Raw genomic sequence first — 20948 nt, 5'->3', positions numbered from 1 at the left:
ACAGAGGGACACAGAGAGAGAACCCAATTGCACTTTATTTACATATTTTTTTACTTTATTTATGTATTATTTACGGATAATCGAAACTGCAGAAAAAACAATTGCTGCCAACCTACCTTCCATTGAGGACCTGTATACTACACGAGTCAAAAAGAAGGCTGTGAAAATATTTACTGACCCCTCGCATCCTGGACATAAACTGTTTCAACTCTTACCTTCAAAATGTCGGTACAGAGCACTGCACACCAAGACAACTAGATACAAGAACAGTTTTTCCCTGAATGCCATCACTCTGCTAAACAAACAATTCCCTCAACACTGTCAAACTATTCACTAAGTCTGCACTTCTATTACTACTAATTTTTTCTTATCATTCCTATCACTCATTTCCTCCCAATTATGACTGTATAAGTGTAACTTGTTGCTTGTTTCCTTAAGACTTTTATTAATATTGTTTCTTCATTGCTTATTATTTGACCCCTATGACAATCATTAAGTGTTGTACCTCATGATTCTTGACAAATGTATATTTTCTTTTACGTACACTGAGAGCATATGCACCAAAAACAAATTCCTTGTGTGTCCAATTACCCTTGGCCAATAAAGAATTCTATTCTATTCTATTTAAAGCAAACTATGGCATGGTGCAATATTTGAATCTAACTATATCTCATTCTAAATAAATCTGGGTTTCCTAAATGTTCCAGTTCCAACCACAGTACCACTTTAGGGGTTGGGAAGTTTCTATTATTTATAAAAAGAAAATAAATTGTCATCTGCAAATTAACTCCAGTTCATTCTCCTGAATATTGGAGGACAACTTCCCATAAATGATAACGCTAAAAGTGCCAACTTACAGATCCCATCATAGGCTTCTCCCAAAGTTTTTCGAAGGAAGGTCTTGGATAGTCTTAATTTTAATCCAGAATGAAAAATCTCTAGAGTAAAACCACTAGATAATTAAGCAGAATCATGTAGAGGTCAAAAGAATCAAAATGGTAGTAGTAAATAAAAATTTTGAAACATAAGGTTATTGTGTTTGGATACATAAAATTTTAATATTAACTTATTCCATATAGCAAATCATGAGCGACTACAAATTCCCAGGGAATCACTATCCTGTCCTCCAGAATGCACTTCAGGATTGTACATTTGCCATCACAAAGAGTGAAGTGCAGAAAATTATTCCAGCATCTTGAAATGGAAATAAAATGATTGCTTTACCTGAGATTCTATCAAACAAGCAACTCTCAAATGGGCCTTCATGAACAATCACAACTAGGGTCTTCTGGAACCTAAAATTCTTTTTTTTAAAGATTTTTCTTTCATCCTGAAATTATATTAAAAAAATTAAGACAGTGTATTCACTCTATTCACAGACACTTACCTTTGCACTTATCTTTGAAAATCTGATCCAATCTATTGTCAGGGAAGAAAATCTCTGGTTGGCTTAACCAATGTCTTTCTATATTGCTGTGTTCCCCATGAGGCTTCCCCAGTGGACATGTATACTTTCTCTTCCAGAAGTAATGACAAGTTCCCCAAAGCATTTGGGTCCCTTAGATACTTTTTAACAAACAAGCTACTTCTTTTTTTAAACAACCAGAATGTTGTTATTATTTGATTTGTAGGACTGGAAAAATCCACTTCTTTTAATGGAGAATGAGCGACAAGCATTGGCTGGCTAGGTAAAACTTCTCATTTCTCAAAATAGAAACATAGAAGACTGACGGCAGAAAAAGACCTCATGATCCATCTAGTCTGCCCTTATACTATTTTCTGTATTTTATCTTAGGATGGATATATGTTTATCCCAGGCATGTTTAAATTCAGTTACTGTGGATTTACCAACCGCGTCTGCTGGAAGTTTGTTCCAAGGATCTACTACTCTTTCAGTAAAATAATATTTTCTCATGTTGCTTTTGATCTTTCCCCCAACTAACCTCAGATTGTGTCCCCTTGTTCTTGTGTTCACTTTCCTATTAAAAACACTTCCCTCCTGGACCTTATTTAACCCTTTAATATATTTAAATGTTTCAGGGGTGGGTTCGTTTTTTCTCCACTGCAGGTTACTCAGCGGCATACCGCATGGGCACACCACATGGGCGCACGTGCACTTTGCTTTTAAAAAGCTTCTGCACATATACAGTGTTGTGGTTGAATCACAGCCAGCTCCTTTAATCACAGACTCTGAAGAGGAGGAACCGGGCCCATTTGAGCATCATAGGCTCGTGCGGCTGTCAGATGAATCGGATAGTGAGAGTGAGGAAGGGATGGAGATTGAGGGTCCTGCAGAGACTATAGAACGCCCAGCTGGGGCCTTGTCTGGGTCTGATGAGGAGGGGGAGATTGTGGATCCTATTTTAGATACACGGGTGAGAAGAATGCATGGGAGACAAGAGCAGTCACACAGACATAGAGGGTTGCCTTGAATACTGCTGTGCGCAGTATGTAATCACAGAGTGTTTAAAAGGGGAGGGGACTGGGAGGTTCCCTTTGCAGGAAATCAACCTTTATTCCTACAAGAGGGAAAGAGCAAGTTCAGAGTTTTTCCCCCTCTCAAGTATCGCTGCGGTCTTGAAAAAATATAGTTTTGAGAAGACTTAATGAACTCTATCTGTATAGTCTGGAGAACAGAAGGGAAAGGGGGGACATGATTGAAACATTTAAATATGTTAAAGGGTTAAATAAGGTTCAGGGGGGAAGTGTTTTAATAGGAAAGTGAACACAAGAACAAGGGGGCACAATCTGAGGTTAGTTGGGGAAAAGTTCAGAAGCAACGTGAGAAAATATTATTTGACTGAAAGAGTAGTAGATTCTTGGAATAAATTTCCAGCAGAGGTGGTTGATAAATCCACAGTAGCTGAATTTAAACATGCCTGGGATAAACATATATCCATCTTAAGATAAAATACAGGAAATAGTATAAGAACAGACTGGATGAACCATGAGGTCTTTTTGTGTCGTCAATGTTCTATGTTTCTATGTTTGAGCCGCTCTGAGTCTTCGGAGAGGGGCAGCATAGAAATCTAATAAATAATAATAATAATAGTATGTGAGTATTTCTGCTTCAGCCAAGCTAAAGGTTTTATGTTACAACTCAGTTTTTGGAACATTCTTTATCAGTTTTGCCACTCGCTTTGAATTTTGGTTATCGACAGACATTCATTGCTTTCATTTGTGGTTTTCAACAAGTTTGCTTGTACAATAGACTATTATACTCCTGAACTCTGTTTCTGAGTATTAATTGGGGTCTAATTGCTGACTGGTTGCCTAGTCAGACAAAACACACAGAAGCAAAAAAACAATACGGCAGAGCCTATGGTATTGCCAAAAGAACTGGTTCAGGGATGTGACAGGCCTGGGTCACTGCTAGTTGTAGTAACCCAGGATGCCAAGTTACTACTAGTTCTATAGAACTGGTAAAATATCTTCTAAATGAAGATATGCTGAACACAAATTTCAATGCATTAATATGCAGATTGAAAAGGGGAAAAAATAGTCAAAAAATGCTGGTCACATAAATTGGAATTTGGATTGATTTAATTCAATGTCATTACTAACAGAATAGGGTTTTCAAATGGGGTGCAGTGAACCTGAGGATTAAAGTCCAGAATTCCCCACCCAGCATGGTTAATTGTGGAATTCCGGTAGTTAAATTTCACAAGTCTTAAAATTCCTGAGTTTGGAGACCACTGGTATAGTGAAAGATTAAGAAAGCTAGTCTGCAGAAGAACATCCATTATAGATAGTCCTAATCTCAAGACTTTCTCCAGAGCCCCTCAAAACTTGCTGTGTTGTGTTTGCATTTGTGGGAATATTTATTTATTTATATTTCACATTTCTGAACCTCTCATCTCCATCAAAAAAGAACTCTGGGTGATCTAACTTTATCTCTCCTTAAATGTTTTTTTTTTTATATAGATGGAAAAGTTCAAGCCAACTTTCATGTGGTCGCAGAAATAGTCTCAGTTCCACCCAGTTTCAATCCTGTAATCCAGCGTATGGAGGATGAGACTGGCGTGGATAGCTTGAGCTCCTGAGTTCGAGGCTGCAGTTCAGTTCCAAGTCCAGCCCATGTCTGGCTCATGTCGCAGTTCGCAAATGTTAGGCATTTTCAGACTGTTCACAACTTAAATCAAAGTCAATACAGAGTCCAATATCTCTTACAAAAGTCCTTTGCTAGATCCGTGGGCACAGGAGGCAGAGAGGTTCACCATTGAGGCCATCTTTGTTGACCCCAGGGCTAAACATAGGGTACAGGCACTCGGAGAAGACATCCAGAAAGGTGTGGATGTGGGTCATGGTGTCAGCATCGTAAAAAGAGACTTGTCCTCCTTCATAATCCAAATAGACTCCTATTTTCTGAGCCTTGACATTGAGGAGCAACTGCCTGGAGGGAGAGTCAAGTGCCTTGTATTCATTGCCATTCCGTAGCCAAATGGCCCAAAAGCCATTGCTAGGCTTGACCGTCACTTTGGCCTCCTTCCTATTCACTGATTCCTTGGCCACCCCAATATCCCAGCTGGTTTTATTTCCAACTTCTACCTCCCAATAATGGCACCCTGAAGTAAAGCCCTGAGCACCCAGCACACATACAGTCTTGCTAAATCTTTCTGGACCATCCAGGACCACTTCTTTGGGATTATCTTCCAAGAGTACTGTGTCAAGATCCTTGGAGAGCACAAGGTTGGGATGATTAGTGGCAGGATCCAAGGTTATAGGGGCTGGGACTGTTGGGAGGAGAACAAGAAGAGGGTTATCTCTATTTGACAACTTTAGAAGCGTCTAGCTAAGAAGTTAGTTAGTTAGTTAGTTAGTTAGTTAGTTAGTTAGTTAGTTAGTTAGTTAGTTAGTTCAATTTCTAGGCCACCCTTTTTCGTAGATTCAGGGTGGCTTACAACATAAAAATGAATATACAAAGTTGCAAAAAAACCCACCAAGTTTATGCTTCAAATCAGTTTTCAGCAATGCCAACCCAGAAATCCTGTTATTGTCCTGCTAAAACTAGACAAATGTCAATGAGTTTGGGATCTATTGCTTCCACTCCTAGGGTTCTAATTAGGTGATTAAGATAATTGCAGGCAGTCTTCAACTTACAACCATTTGTTTAGTGACAGTTCAAAGTTACAACAGCACTGAAAAAGTGCTGCTTTTCCACACTTAGGACCTCTGCAGCATCCCAACAGTCATGTGATCAAAATTCAGGCGCTTGGCAACTGGTTGATATTTATGACAGTTGCCATGTCCTGGGGTCATGTCATCACTTTTGGTGACCTTCTGGCAAGCAAATTAGAGGAAATTAGGGGAAATTAGATTCACTTAACAACATGGGTATTAATTTAACTACTATAGTGATTCACTTAACAACTGCAGCAAGCAGAATGAGGCAAAACTCACTTAACAACTTAGCAAGAGAAATTTGGGACTAATTGGAGGAAATAAATTGAGGACTACCTGTAACTTTATTACTTGCTATGTCTCTGGACACACATGTGATCTTTCCAGCTTTCCAACTGATCAGTAGGTATGGTAGGGTAGGCTAGGGAAGGGTAGGGATAGGGTAGGATAGGGTAGGGTAGGATAGGGTAAAGATAAGATAGGGAGAGGGAGAGAGACAGCGGTAATGGTAAGGATAGGTGTAATGGCAGAGATAGGAGTAAGGGTAGGCATAGGGATAGGATAGGATTGGGGTAGGGTTTAGAGTAAGGTAGGGGTATGGCTAGGAGTAGAGGTAAATATAGGGATAGGGTAGGGTTAGGATTGGGTAGGGTTAGGGTAGGGTCAGGATAAAGTAGGGATGGGTTAGGGTTAGGGTAGAGATAACAATAGGGGTAGAGATAGGGATGACAATAGGGATACGGATAGGAGTAGGGATAGGGATAGGGATAGGAGTAGGGATAGGGATAGGGATAGGGATAGGGATAGGGATAGGGATAGGGATAGGGATAGGGTGGGGTGGAATGGGACAGGAAAAGACAGGACAGGACATGTTATCCAAAATACCTGAAGGTATCTTCTCTAAGTTTTACAAGGGATTGCCAGGCTGAATGGTAGTTTTTGAGCCTAGTGTCCTTAACCTGGTTCCATCCAGGGCTTGGGCACTAATATTCCCATCAGTGATGGCCTGCTACTGGAATGGTCAGGTGCTATGCTCCGGTAGCAATTTTCAAGATACACACACATGCACACACATGTGAGATTTTGCCTCTGTGCATGCACAGCAAGCGAAATCTCGCATGAAGACGCTTATGTGAGTGAAATTTCAGTGATTTTCGTGAGAATTCGGTGATTCACAAAATTGTGAATCGGTGATCTTGCATGCACAGAAGCAAAAATATTGTTGAACATCTGCGAAATCTCACTCGTGCGTGCATCCTCATACAAGATTTCACTTACTGAACATGCACAGAAGCGAAATCTCACACCAATGGGCACACACCTCAGAAGGCACACCAGTAGCGCTGAAGGTGGCAGTCCCTCACTGATTCCCATCATCCATAATCATGATAAGCAGCTGCCAAGGATCATAACAGTACAACTATGCTCTTTGGCAGCTGCTTAGCATGATTCTTGCCAGCTGCAATGTTTCCAGATTTCATTTGAGAAGCATGTTTTGAATTGAAAAGAATGGGCTTTTCAACTATTTCAGCTGCTGAACTGTTTAGATCCAGCGTGTAGATTAAGGATGAAACTTTTTTTTTAAAAAAAAATCTTTTCTAACAGCTTTCCTTTGATCTGGAAAAGAGGTGTGCCTTTTCAATGACAGTGGAGAGGTTTGCACCTCTCTCTATTTATGTAACAGCCTCCTGACTCTTTTATCAGCCTGGGAACCAACCCGTTATCTGCAGTTGAAGGGAGTTGTAATACAAAATATAGGGAGAGACCTGTTTCAGACAAGGCTGCAGCTTAGCTTAATACCCTAGCCACGTTATCACCCATGCTGTGATACAGAACTGAAATGAGTTATGCACAATGGAATCAACCATGCCAGAGTTAGCTTTGCTGTGATTTCAATGCTGTTCCCTAGTGATACTCACAAGGTCTTAAGGCCAGCAGCATCTCTCTCCAGACCATGTACTGAATAGGCCCTTTAAACTGACCTAAATTGAAATCACGAGAAATCACAGGCAATGGACTTGCCTTGTCCTCACCAGGACAATATCTGCAAAGACAGGGAGGAAAAAATCAACAAGAGCTGTGCAATGCCATAGCTTGATCATGATCGCCATCTGGTGGCCATATATGGGAATTTCTGAGGCTTCCAATACTGTATTACCTTTCCTTCGGTTTAAAACAGAGGTCCCCAAACTTGGCAACTTTCAGATTTGTGGACTTCAACTCCCAGAATTCTCCAGCCAGTTGGATGAAAAATTATGGGAGTTGAAGTCCAGAAGTCTGAAAGTTGCCAAGTTTGAAGGCCTCTGGTTTAAAATGATGCACGGTTATGATTGATTTTAATATAACTAGGGATTTTAGATAGTTATGTAATTTTAGTTTAATTGGATTTAAAACCTACTGTTTGTTATATGTTGTAAACCACCCAGAGTCTATGGAGAGAGGTGGCATAGAAATCTAATAAATGAATGAATGAATGAATGAATGAATGAATGAATAGTATTATTAGTATTATTAATCACTGCCAGATGTTCAGACTGGGTTTGGCATTGTCGTCTATCTATCCTTAATAAGGACCTGGGATAGGCAAATCTAGATATTTGATGGTATTACAGATATCCTCGAAGGATGGAAGCAGTTCCAAGTAAAGCCATCTTCTGCAATTGACTAATGGCAAATTTGTCAATGCCTGTTGTGATCAAGTTGTTTTGGGACTGCACAGGTCACCGCAATTTTCCTGGCAAGATTTCAGAAGCGGTTTACCATCGCCTCATTCCTGACTGGCCAAGGTCACTCTGCTGATTTGGGTCTAAATAGGACTAGAATTTATTTAGTCCAAGAGCTCAGTGGCACCATAGTTAGAGTGCAGTGCTGGAATTACTTCTGCCGATCATTGTTGCCAGCAATTTGGCAGTTCGAATCTCACCAGGCTCAGAATTGACTTCCATCCTTCCAAGATAAAACGAGGATCCAGATTGTTGGGGCCAATATGCTGACTCTGTAAATGGCTTAGAGAGGGCTGTAAAGCACTGTGAAGCAGTATATAACTCTAAGTGCTACTTAGCAAAGGGTCACAAAAAAAATTAACTACCACATTGTGAGCATGGGTTATTTTGTGGGTGTGGCTTGATGGTCATGTGACCCTGTGGGAGTGGCTTGTCAACCATGTGATTGGGTAAGAGTGGCTTGCTGGCCATGTGACCAGGTGGGAGTGGCTTGATGATCACGTGACCGGAGATGGTTTGTGACTGGCTTAAAGATGGCCAACTTGATGTCACTCACAACAAGGGTTAGGGTTTGGGTGCCAGGCCTCTCCTTGCCTCAAAGAGATACAAGATATTTACTACCATTGAACATCCAAAATATACTATTTTATATGTATACATGCCATATAGTAAATGAGGTTGAATGTGTATAATTTTAGAAGAGCTGTGCGTGCATGTGTGTACATACACTTTATATAGTAGATAATCAGGGATGGGCTACCGCCTGGATGGGGTGGGGTAACGAAAATGGAGCTCCACCGCAGAACACCCAATTTGCACTGAAAGATGTTGAAACAAAATGCATAAGCCACGCACACAGTGTGGTAGTAAAAATTTGGGTAGCCCATCACTGCCCAAGCCTGGCAGCATAAGTGAGTATTAAGACTCTTGCGGAAGGCGAGGAGGGTGGGGGCAGTGCAACTCTCTGGGGAGAACTTGTTCTGCTGAGCTTCTCTGCACGAGCCCTCAAATAAGTTCAAAGGTAGGAATTCAGACACACATAGTTGTAAGTCAAAAACACTAAAAGAGGAGCCACCCACACTTTTAGTCAGGCAAAATGCTTGCCTTCAAAGCAACCACCTTAAGTGCTGTGAAGAACAATAAACAAACACAAATCAGATAACAAGCAGCTGTGAAGACGTCACAACCACTCTCCTTCAAGAGTTCGCAAAGTCACAAGCTTGAATATGATTTAGTTCAAGAGTCCTGGAAACAGTTCAAAGAGAGTCCTTGTCGAATCCTGATACAAAACACACGTCCTCCTTTACCGAATGGATAAACTTCCACACCCACAGGCCAAAACGCCGACTATTTAACAGCAGCCCCAATTAGTCTAATTACACCCAGCCACAGGTGATCTACCTTATTTCCTGTAGTATTTACGCAGTTGCTCTTTCCTAGGCATTGCCCTGCGCCTGCATACATCAATGAATGTCTCTTCTTCCAAATCCAGTGATGATAACGATGATGAATCACTCAGGGGGCAACTACCTAATGGACTGTCTGCCATTACCCCCTCTGAGGATCCCATTTCACTTCCACTATCTGCTTCAGACTCTTCACTATCAGAAGCAGTCGGCAATAAAACTGGCCTCTAACCCTGGGAGGATTCACCCACATCCACCCCCAACAGAAATTGCGGCAGGAGCTGGCCCAGAGCCAAACACAACAGAACTGATTCCAGAGGACTGGAGTCCCCACAGAGAAGTGTCTTCCCCTAGGCCTTCTCCAGGTCCCATCAACTAGACAATGCCCCACCAAACGGCATTGTCTAGTTGATGGGACCTGGAGAAGGCCGGTTCTGTGGGACCTAACTGGTCGCTGGGATTCATAACACAAAAGGCGATCCTGCAAGTTGTTAAGTTAGCAACATGGTTGTTATGAATCTGTCTTCCCCATTGATTCTTCTTGTTAGAAGGTCGCAAAAGAGGATCACAGGACCTCAGGAACACTGCAACTGTCATAAATATGAATCAGTTGCCAAATGTTTGAATTTGATCCTACAACTATAGGAATGCTGCATTGGTTGTAAGTGTGAAAAATGGTCATAAGTCACATTTTTAGTGCTATTATAACTTGGTTGTAACCAATCATTAAACAAAGGTCTGTAAGTCAAGGAATACCTGTATATTGGAAAAAAATATCCCTCTTGCATTCAAGTATTCACACACAGGATAAAATAATTCAATTTCATTCTGCATACAGTTCATAAAACTAGAAACGCAGATGCTGTTTGAGGAGTTTACCATGGAGGGGCGGTGTCTTCTAGTTTAACCCCCTGCTCAAGCAGGAGATCCTATAGGTGGGACATGAAGCCATATCAGAGGGCATGTCGGTTCCTATGTCAGTTCCAGCGCGCATGCGCGAGCCAGCAGATTTTCAACCTTGGGGAAGGCCATTTCACCCTCAAAAGGCTTCGGGGGAAAACAGCACAACCGGCAAACCAGCGGTGCCCAATGGACAAACCAGAAGTTCAGAAAAACAGGCTTCTGGTTTGCCCATTGTGCTGTTTTTCACATTCCGGGGCTTCAGGAAGCTTCCCTAAAGACTCCAGAGTGCAAAAAACAGTACAACAGGTAAACCGGAAGTCCATTTTTCTGAACTTCCGGTTTGCCTGTATGCTCATTTTTTTTCACCATTCCAGGCTTCAGCGAGGCCTGTGCGTATGTGCGGGGGAGATTGTGTGCATGCGCAGGGTCAGCACAGGGGGTATGCATGCATAGAGGTATTGTGCCTGCATTGTTTGGCACACAAACAAAAAAGGGTTCACCACCACTATCCTATACCATTTCAGACATGTAGCTATCCTGTCTCTTCTTTAAAAACTTCCAGTGACCAAGCATCCACAATATCTGAAGGCAAAGCTGTTCCACTGGTTAATTGTCGTGACTGTTGGGAAGTTTCTCCTTAATTTCAGGTTGCTTCTCTCCTTGATTAGTTTCCATCCATTGTTGCTTTGTCACACCCTCTGGTACTTTATAAAGTAAGTTGAATCCCTCCTCTTCGAGGCAGCCTCTCAAATACTGGAATACTGCTATCGTGCTTTAACAGTTCCTCATTTTACTGACCTCAGAAAGGAAAGGGAGGCTGAGTCAAACTAAAACTGATCAGGAAATGTTTGTGGAACATGTTGGAATATTTTGTTCATTCTTCAACTGTGCTAAATGTTACAGATAATATTGTTGGTATCTGGATGGGGGACTCATCTTTCAACAACAAAATCTTCCAAACATCTAACCCAATGTGGAACCTTGCTCTTTCTGGCTTCTTCTCTGGGTTTATTATTTTTCTTTTGTTTCTCCCAACATGTGGTAAGTTCTCACTTAATGTTCAACATGCAGGAACAGAGAAGAAGTAAATAAGGCCAAAGTGGCTCTCCCACAGCTGAGCAAACCACAGCCAGTCCTGGGTGTGGTGGTTAAAGGTTAGCTTACATTGTGAACTACGCACCAAGGGACTGAAACAAAATCACATCCAATAAGGATTGTTTTTCCAGAATTGCGAAACAAGATCTCAAAGTTTGTGAATAATCTTTTTTTAAAAACTGAAGGAAAACTATGAGCAATCAGTTGGCAGGGGCATGTGAAAAGCGTACTAATAAACCGATCATCAAACTAAGCCCAACTTAAATGGCAGTGTTTCAGACTTCTGTTAAGCAATTCTCAATTGTGCTACAACTGATCTGTGTGTAAAAATAATAATAATGATCCATGACATATAAAAAGTATTATGGAAGAGTCCACCCTCTTCTCATTATGCCTCTGTTGTGTGTTATAGTTATATACAAAAAGATGGGGAAAGCTTAAATAGATATCTATAGCAGGCAATGGCATTGTTCTATCAGGACTAACTATAATATTCTGAATGCACATGTAGGAAACGAGAATATTTCTAGAGTCCTCTTTCCTATTTCCTCCTAATATTCCTAATTTTAATTTGGAAAACAGGAGAAAAAGAGAAAGGGAGGGAGGGAGGGAGGAGGGAGGGAGGGAGGGAGGGAGGGAGGGAGGAAGGAAGGAAGGAAGGAAGGAAGGAAGGAAGGAAGGAAGGAAGGAAGGAAGGAAGGAAGGAAGGAAGGAAGGACAATTATCACAAGGGCAAGCTAGCTATGCCACTTTTAAATAAACATTTGCTGAGCTACACAACAGCACAATAAGCTCCACAAAACAGAATCCTTCGGTATGGGCACAGCAAGTTTTGTCTTAAGAATCCTAGAACATTTTCCCTCAATATGGGGCCCTCCAGATGTGTTGCAACCCCATTTTCCAAGAAATCTAATCCAAATGCAATATGCATGTCACAATCGGTCTGGCACAACGCTGAGGAAGGCATTGGTGGAATTTGAAACAAGCATCTCAAAAGCTGCTCAGCAACAGCTAAACACTATTGAAGATGAAGGCAAGATTTTTATTTATTTATTTATTTATTTTATTTTGTTAAATATATATTTGGTAGTATATATATAGATAAAACGCTGTTTATATACTGGTGATATTAGTACCTGGGTATATTAGTACCCATCTCATGTCTATATACATGAGATGGCTACTAATAAGAGGGAAATATTAGGACAGGGATGGTAGGCACGCTGGTGCACTTATGCATGCCACTTATTGACCTCTTAAAAATCAGGTGAGGTCAACAGTGGATAGTTTAAGGGTCAGGTTTTGCAGGTTTGGTGACAAAACTATAGAGTCAGGTTGTGAGTTCTAGGCATTAACTATTTGGTTGCTGAAAATGGTCTCTCAAAGCACAGAGCCATGTAACTTTTGCTCCAAATTTTATTTTTATTATTTATTTATTCAATTTTTATACCACCCTTCTTTTTAGACTCAGGGCGGCTTACAACATGTTAGCAATAGCACTTTTTAACAGAGCCAGCATATTGCCCCCACAATCTGGATCCTCATTTTACCCACCTCGGAAGGATGGAAGGCTGAGTCAACCTTGACCTGGTGATGAGATTTGAACCGCTGACCTACAGATCAACAGTCAGCTTCAGTAGCCTGCAGTACAACACTCTACCTGCTGCGGCACTCCGGCTCTGCATCACCCTATCGAAGCAGACCATAATCTGGTAAGACTTCAACATTGATAGATAACAGGATATTTTAGTTTTAAATTCTTTCTGAGCCCCTGCATAGTAAGCACAGGTAATTGTTCTGCTGGTGTGTTTCAACCGCCCGTAATTACAGGGTAATTAGTCCAGGAAGACACACACTACATGATAAAAGGGAAACCCAAAAGTTTTTATAAACAAAAAACAGAAACAGCTCCCTTTTTAAATGTCAAAGGGATTTTCTGGTACACACAAGGCACAGGTTAAATGCAATCCAATTGCTCACCCAATAACTGGGAAATTGAGTCCAATTCTAAAGTCCAAAGAGTCCACACACAATCTTGAACAGCACAAAAACCATAATCTTGATGAAACAATGAATCAGATGAACTGCCATGAGGCTAAAACACCAGGCCGCACTCTGTAGCACTAATTACAGCAGCCCCACCCAACCACAGGTGGCCTCATTTTCTCTTGTAATAATCCTTCAGTTGTTGTCTCCTATGCATCACTCTACGCATGCGTGGATGTCCTTGGTCAGAGGAGGCTTCGTCGGCAGATTCTATCAGGAGCAAAACAGGCCTGCGGCATGCAGATGTTTCCCCCATATCCACCTGCACATTCCTTGGGGCAGGAGCTGGGCCAGAGCTAACCACAACAGATAATTCAATATGTCAGAGGTCTTCAAACTTGGCAACTTTAAGATTTGTGGATTTCAGCTCATTTTTCAACAGATTTCAACTCCTTGCTGGCTGGAGAATTCTGGGAGTTGAAGTCCACAAGTCTTAAAGTTGCCAAGTTTGAAAACCCCTGCAATAAATGATGTAGAAAAGCCTATTACCAGCCTCCTGCTTGAGAAGAATGTCAGATCTTTGAAAACCATTAAGACTTTTGAAAAACAACAGAAATGAGGGTTGCTTGGTGTTCAGTGCCTACCATTCTGTCTATCATTCTTTCAGAAAAGAAAAAAAAACCCAACAGATAGAAGTGTGCAGGGCTAAAGGGAGGAGAAATCATTTCAGCAGTTTCCCTTTTGGAAAAAAACCTGTTATGCAACTGATCTCACAAGCCTGACAGCCGCTTTGTGAATCAGCAATCACTCCCACGCACATATACATTTCCAAAAGCTTACCGGAGGCCCCATAAAATGTTTAACACACTTACCAGCTCCAAAGGTTGGACAAGACCCAGTTCAAAACCATTTGTACAGTTTGATACTCTGTGATCCAGATGCTATGGATAGCCACATGTTTCAGGGAAACCCACCAGAAAAATGCCCCCAGATATTCTAATTGGTAGCACATTGTTTCTACATGTCATGAATTCATTTTGCCATAATCTTAATGGATAATTAGTTAGTTCCTGACCAATGATGCAGCTATTTAAACCACTACTTTCTTGTCCTCAAATGCTATATGACAGTGATGGCGAACCTTTTCTGGTTCATGTTCCAAAAGGGTATGTGTGTGTGTGTGTATGCTAGCTCATAAGTACGTGCCCACCACACATACATAACCCCCACCACATATACACAACTCCCCTGCTATCTCCTGCACATGCGCACAAACACACACACACCATGCACACCAGCCTCACTGAAGCCTGCGCTTGTGAAAAAATGGCCCAATGGGCAAACCAGAAGTTTGCCTGTTGTAGTACGAATCCCAGCAGCCGATAAGGTCCCACAGAGTTGGCCTTCTCCAGGTCCCGTCGACTAAACAATGTCATCTGGCATGCCCCAGGGGAAGAGCCTTCTCTGTGGCGGCCCCGGCCCTCTGGAACCAACTCCCTCCAGAGATCAGAATTGCCCCCACCCTCCTTGTCTTTCGTAAATTGCTTAAGACCCACCTATATCGCCAGGCATGGGGGAATTGAGATACCTCCCCCAGGCTTACAGAGTTTTATGTATGGTATGCTTGTGTTGTATGGTTTTTTAAATGACGGGTTTTTAGATGCTTTCTTTTAATTATTAGATTTGTTACACTGTATATTATTTTTATTATTGTTTTGAGCCACCCCAAGTCTATGGAGAGGGGCAGCATACAAATGTAGTTAATAATAATAATAATAATTATTATTATTATTATTATTATTATTATTATTATACTCTGGAACTTTAAAGGAAGCTTCCTGAAGCCCCAGAGTGTGAAAAACAGTACAACGGGAAAACCGGAAGTTTGTTTATTTGAACTTCTGGTTTGCATATTGGGCAGTTTTTTGCATTCTGGGGCTTCAGGGAAGCTTCCCTGAAGCCTCCAGTGGGTGAAACGTCCAGAGGGTGAAACGTCCTTCCCCAAGGCCAAAAATCAGCTAGCTAGCACGCACATGCACACTGGAGTTGACATGCTTCACATTCCCTCCGAAATAACTCCGCATGCCATCTGTGGCATACATGCCATGGGTTCGCTATCAGTTTTATGATGTCATAAAAGTATTTTAAATTTCTTCTGTGTTTTGATTTTTATATTTGTCATATAGATATTCACTTTTTATTTAGACTAGTAGTAAAGTAATTTAAATATTGTATCTTTCTTTTAATGTAAGATGCTCAATAAATGGATAAATAAATCCATCTAATCTTTGTTAACGTAACTCAGTGTGGGCGAACCTTTTTTTCCTTGGCTGCCGAAAGAGTGTGGGCAGGTGCTATCACGCATGAATGAGTGCCCACACCCATAATTCAATGCCTGGAGAGCGCGAAAACACCTTCTCCCCCCCCCCCCAAGAGGCCCTCTAGAGGCCAGAAATAACCTGTTTCCCAACTTCTGGTGGGCCCAGTAGGCTCGTGTTTCACCCTCCCCAAGCTCCAAAGGCATCCCTGGAGCTGGGGGAGGATAAAAATACCCTCCCCCTCCCCCCAGAGGATCTTTGGAAGCCAGAAACACCCTCTCTGAGCCTCTGTGCAAGCCCAAAATCAGATGGCCAGCACACACATGCATGTTGGAGCTGAGCCAGGGCAATGGCTCGTGTGCCAGCAGATATAGCTCCGCATGCCACCTGTGGCACCCGTGCCATAGGTTCACCATCATAGAAACATAGAAACATAGAAACATAGAAGTCTGACGGCAGAAAAAGACCTCATGGTCCATCTAGTCTGCCCTTATACTATTTTCTGTATTTTATCTTAGGATGGATATATGTTTATCCCAGGCATGTTTAAATTCAGTTACTGTGGATTTATCTACCACGTCTGCTGGAAGTTTGTTCCAAGGATCTACTACTCTTTCAGTAAAATAATATTTTCTCATGTTGCTTTTGATCTTTCCCCCAACTAACTTCAGATTGTGTCCCCTTGTTCTTGTGTTCACTTTCCTATTAAAAACACTTCCCTCCTGAACCTTATTTAGCCCTTTAATATATTTAAATGTTTCGATCATGTCCCCCCTTTTCCTTCTGTCCTCCAGACTATACAGATTGAGTTCATTAAGTCTTTCCTGATACGTTTTATGCTTAAGACCTTCCACCATTCTTGTAGCCCGTCTTTGGACCCGTTCAATTTTGTCAATATCTTTTTGTAGGTGAGGTCTCCAGAACTGAACACAGTATTCCAAATGTGGTCTCACCAGCATTCTATATAGCGGGATCATAATCTCCCTCTTCCTGCTTGTTATACCTCTAGCTATGCAGCCAAGCATCCTACTTGCTTTCCCTACCGCCTGACTGCACTGTTCACCCATTTTGAGACTGTCAGAAATCATTACCCCTAAATCCTTTTCTTTTGAAGTATTTGCTAACACAGAACTGTCAATACAATACTCAGATTGAGGATTCCTTTTCACCAAGTGCATTATTTTACATTTGGAAACATTAAACTGCAGTTTCCATTGCTTTGACCATTTATCTAGTAAAGCTAAATCATTTACCATATTACAGATGCCTCCAGGAATATCAACCCTATTGCACACTTTAGAGTCATCGGCAAATAGGCAAACTTTCCCTACCAAACCTTCCCCTATGTCACTCACAAACATATTAAAAAGAATAGGACCCAGAACAGACCCATCACTGGCGTAACTAATAGCCAGGGAATAGCCTTATTATCTTTTTCAATATGTTCGCACATGTGATTGTCACTTAACAATCATAATTGGGACCAGCCACTCTGTTGCTAAATGAAGTAATTGTTAAAGAAAATTCATGAGATTTTGCCTATTTATGATGGCAGTTCCAACAATCTTGGTTGAGGCAAGTTTAAGTGAAACAACATGCAATTCTGATTTGCAAACCCTTGCCAGTTTCAACATTGACTTGCATGTCAGAGGCTGGCTGGCACAGTTCCAGATGACAATCCTGTTGATCACGGCTGTCATGAATTTGCAATGCTTGCCAAGTACCTGAATCATGAATATTTGACCATAGAGATGCTGCGAAGTTCATAAATGTGAGGACCAATTTTTATGAATACTATTGTATTGATAACTGTATTCTAACCATTCAAATGAATGGTTAGAATAGAATAACAGAGATAAATTGACCCTAGAGGTCTTCTAGTCCAACCCCCTGGTTAGGCAGGAAGCCCCACGCTTCAGCCAAATTGGTTGTTAAGGGATAGGTTGTACTTCCATTTCAAAAACTAAATTTGCCTTTACTTCCTTAACTCTGAATTGCTTTGTCTTGCTCCTTCAGATAGAATAGAATAGAATTCTTTATTGGCCAAGTGTGATTGGACACACAAGGACTTTGTCTCTGATGTGTATGCTCTCAGTGTACATAAAAGAAAAGATACATTGTCAAGAGTCATAAGGCACAACACTTAATACAGATATGATATACAGATATGATTGTCATATGCAGAAAACCTATATCAGTGATGGCAAACCTTTTTTCCCTTGGGTGCCAAAAGCACATGCGTTCATATTGTGCCTGCGGCAGTACCCACACCCATAATTCAATGCCTGAGAGGGCGAAAAATTGCCTCCCTTGCCTCCCCAGAGGCCTTCTGGAGGACAGAAACCCATTACCCAACTTCTGGTGGGCCCAGTAGGCCTGTTTTTCACCCTCCCCAGGCTCCAGAGGTTTCCAGAGCTCAGCTGCATATGTGCTGAAGCTGAGCTAGGGCAACGGCCCACATGCCAGCAGATATGGCTCCGTGTGCCTATGGTACCGGTTCGCCATCACTGACCTATATCTTCCCATTTTCCGTCAGTAACCCCAAGAACGTCTGTTGTGGACACTTCTTCCTAGTCACTGAATCTACAAGCCCCTTCTACTGACCTTGAAGTGTTCCACAGCTTCAACTAGGGGGAGACACTGGTGGCCCCAGTGGTCTGGTTGCAAAGCTCTCACCAGGCACCCATCTCCAGTACAAAAAAGTTTGTCACCCTGCACCTCCTCATCATCTGCATCACCGTTGGCCACCTCATCACCAACCTGGACCAAAAGAGATTCCTGAGCTTTGCAAGCGAGTTGTCCCAGCACCCAATTAGGTGTATATTTACCACCGGGAATCTCACGCCGACATTCTGGACAAGTAGGAAGTGTGGGTGGCAGGTTCTCCTCGTGGTTGTTAGGGATCTCAGCCCAGAACCGAGTGATACAGACCTGGCAATAGTTGTGTCCACATTCTAGTATGACGGGATCGGAAAAGAGCTCCAGGCAAATAGAACATCGCAGATCCTCAGCAAAACATTCTATGCCTGTTGGGGCAGCCCTGGAGGAAAGACAAACCTTTCCCAAATCAGAAAAGTGTAGAATTTGTTTTATAGCTCTTTCATGTTTCTCCAGAAAGCTTCCTTGCCCTTCCCAGTTGTATTTAATCTCTTCTTCTGTGGTTTGTTATCTCTTCAGATCCTGAACTTTTGTCTTCTCAGTTATTGAAATGACCATTCGCTTTGGATTGCTCTCTCTTAGAAAAAGTAATTCAACATTTGATGGTGTTTCTGAGCTTTCGTTCCTTCGTCCTTACTTCCTCATTTTCTCCTTCTTGGCACAAAACGTACTCCAGTGGCAATAAAACCCGATTTTGAACAAATGTAAACAAAAGCCCAATTTCCTTTACAAAGTTCTTTGATGCCTTGTGTTTCTTTTCAAAATAGGATTCTCTTAATGGATTTTTCTCATCCAGTCAACCTACCCAGACAAGTCTTAGCACACCTTCTGAAGAACTCTTGATTGTTCATAAAAGGCTTTCCACAGAAACCACACCTTGAATTTGATCATTGTCTGGAATCTCTTCCTCTTTTGACGCAGCTTTGCACCACCCCATCTATAAGACTGCCTCTTTACACAAACAGATGGATAGGTGGATGATAGATAGATAGATAGATAGATAGATAGATAGATAGATAGATAGATAGATAGATAGATAGATTTGCTGTATGCCATGATGGTCACAAATCAAGGCACCCATGTGAACAATCAAACAAAATGTGGCAATCTTAAAGTGACTGTTACAGTCATTAATTGGTCATTAAGTGAATGTCATTGTTGTTAAGAAAACAGTGTTTGTTTGTTTTTAGCAGAAATCATATAAATGCCATTCAAGACTTTTTGTTTTCCATTTCCAATCTTCTATTGGATAAAAAGGGTTCGCCTTACAACTAGGTGATTCACTCAATGATCATTGTTGTTGTTGTTGTTGTTGTTGTTGTTGTTGTTGTTATTATTATTATTATTATTATTATTATTATTATTATTATTATTATATGTGTATGCCACCCTTCTCCGAAGACTCGAGGCAGCTCCAAAGACTCGGGACGGCTCACAGAATAAATACAGTACAAACATAAGCATATAGCACAAATCTAATAATTTAAAATACAATTAAAAACTCTAATGTAAAACGCAATCATACAGTCCAATCACACCATACATTACATTTATTGTACCATGTGAAATTGAATTCAATCATCTGGTGTCTTGACTTACAACCAAAATTCCAGGCCCAATTATGGTTGTAAATCGAGGATTACTGGTAGCTTGGAGCAGCCGTTGCTTTTCAGCATTAGCACTTTCAAGGCTGACTCCCAGAAATGCTGATTTTTAAAAAGCATAAAAAAGGAGATTCTCTATCACTTTGGTTTGTCATCTCAATCCTGTAGCAGGAAGAAAGCACAGTTGTAGGTAATGAATGAGTAATCAGGCCTCACCCAAGGAAGGGAAATGTCTTACTCAATCAATACCCTGTGCTTCATCTCTCTGGTGTGAGGAAATCCATTGTTGATATTGTCTCTGGGATTAGTTTTAAGAGGCTTCTGATCCGCTGACCCTTCTAGGCATAAATATTGTTGATTCTAGAGATGATTCAGTCAGAAGAAAGTAGAAGAAGAAATTATTGTGGGACTTCTTCACTCATTATCATTTTGCCTCCTTGGCCTTTGGGGGTTGGCAGGGAGGAAAATTCAAAAATTTAGATTGAGGGGAAGATTGCCCACTTCGGCCTGCTTCTCCTTCTGGATAGTTGGGGGGGGGGGTTAATTATTATTATTTACTATTATTATTATTTATTGGATTTGTATGCCGCCCCTCTCCGCAGACTCGGGGCGGCTAACAACAGTGGTAAAATAACATGAACAATCCAATTAATAAAAACAACTAAAAAACCCTTATTATAAAAAACCAAACATACACACAAACATACCATGCAAAACCCACCTCTGTAGTCAGGCATGGGGGAATTGACATGTTCCTTCCCCCTAGGCTTATAAAATTTATGCATGGTACGCTAGTGTGTATGATTGGTTTTAATTTGTGGTGTTTTTTTTAAAAATAATTTAAATATTGGATTTGTCTTACATTGTATTGCTATTGCTGTGAGCCGCCCCGAGTCTGCGGAGAGGGGCGGCATACAAATCTGATTAAACTTGAACTTGGAACTTGGAACTATGTGTTTCTATAGGCCTCTGGGATATATGTGGCAGGAGACCGTCCCGTAAATAGGGGATTATCTCAGGTTTCTCCTCATTTGTATGTGTTGCTTTTTGTCTGCTTCTTGAAAAAAGGAGAAATGGTGACAAGCATCTAGCAAGCATGAGTTATAATGTTTGGAAATAATTGTTTTCCTGCAC

The 20948-nt window shown here is 41.2% G+C and overlaps 1 protein-coding gene across 1 annotated transcript in view; it reads right to left on the bottom strand.

Annotated features, from left to right (window-relative positions):
• Positions 1–1033: 1033 nt before the first annotated feature.
• Positions 1034–20948, bottom strand: part of LOC139154145 (zinc-binding protein A33-like) — a 27584-nt gene continuing 7669 nt past the window's right edge. The window contains exons 2-5 of the mRNA XM_070728577.1: positions 18157–18707; positions 17867–17994; positions 7041–7165; positions 1034–4733 (exon numbers count right to left, since the gene is read on the bottom strand). Of these exons, the coding sequence (XP_070584678.1) occupies positions 4183–4733; positions 7041–7165; positions 17867–17994; positions 18157–18707 (1355 nt within the window). The 3' untranslated portion in view covers positions 1034–4182. The remainder of the gene's footprint in view (positions 4734–7040; positions 7166–17866; positions 17995–18156; positions 18708–20948) is intronic.

Source organism: Erythrolamprus reginae, chromosome Z (assembly GCF_031021105.1).
Source record: "Erythrolamprus reginae isolate rEryReg1 chromosome Z, rEryReg1.hap1, whole genome shotgun sequence".
NCBI classification, from domain to species: domain Eukaryota; kingdom Metazoa; phylum Chordata; class Lepidosauria; order Squamata; family Dipsadidae; genus Erythrolamprus; species Erythrolamprus reginae.
Note: the sequence above shows the minus strand (reverse complement) of the source record. Positions and strands in the feature narration are given on the sequence as shown.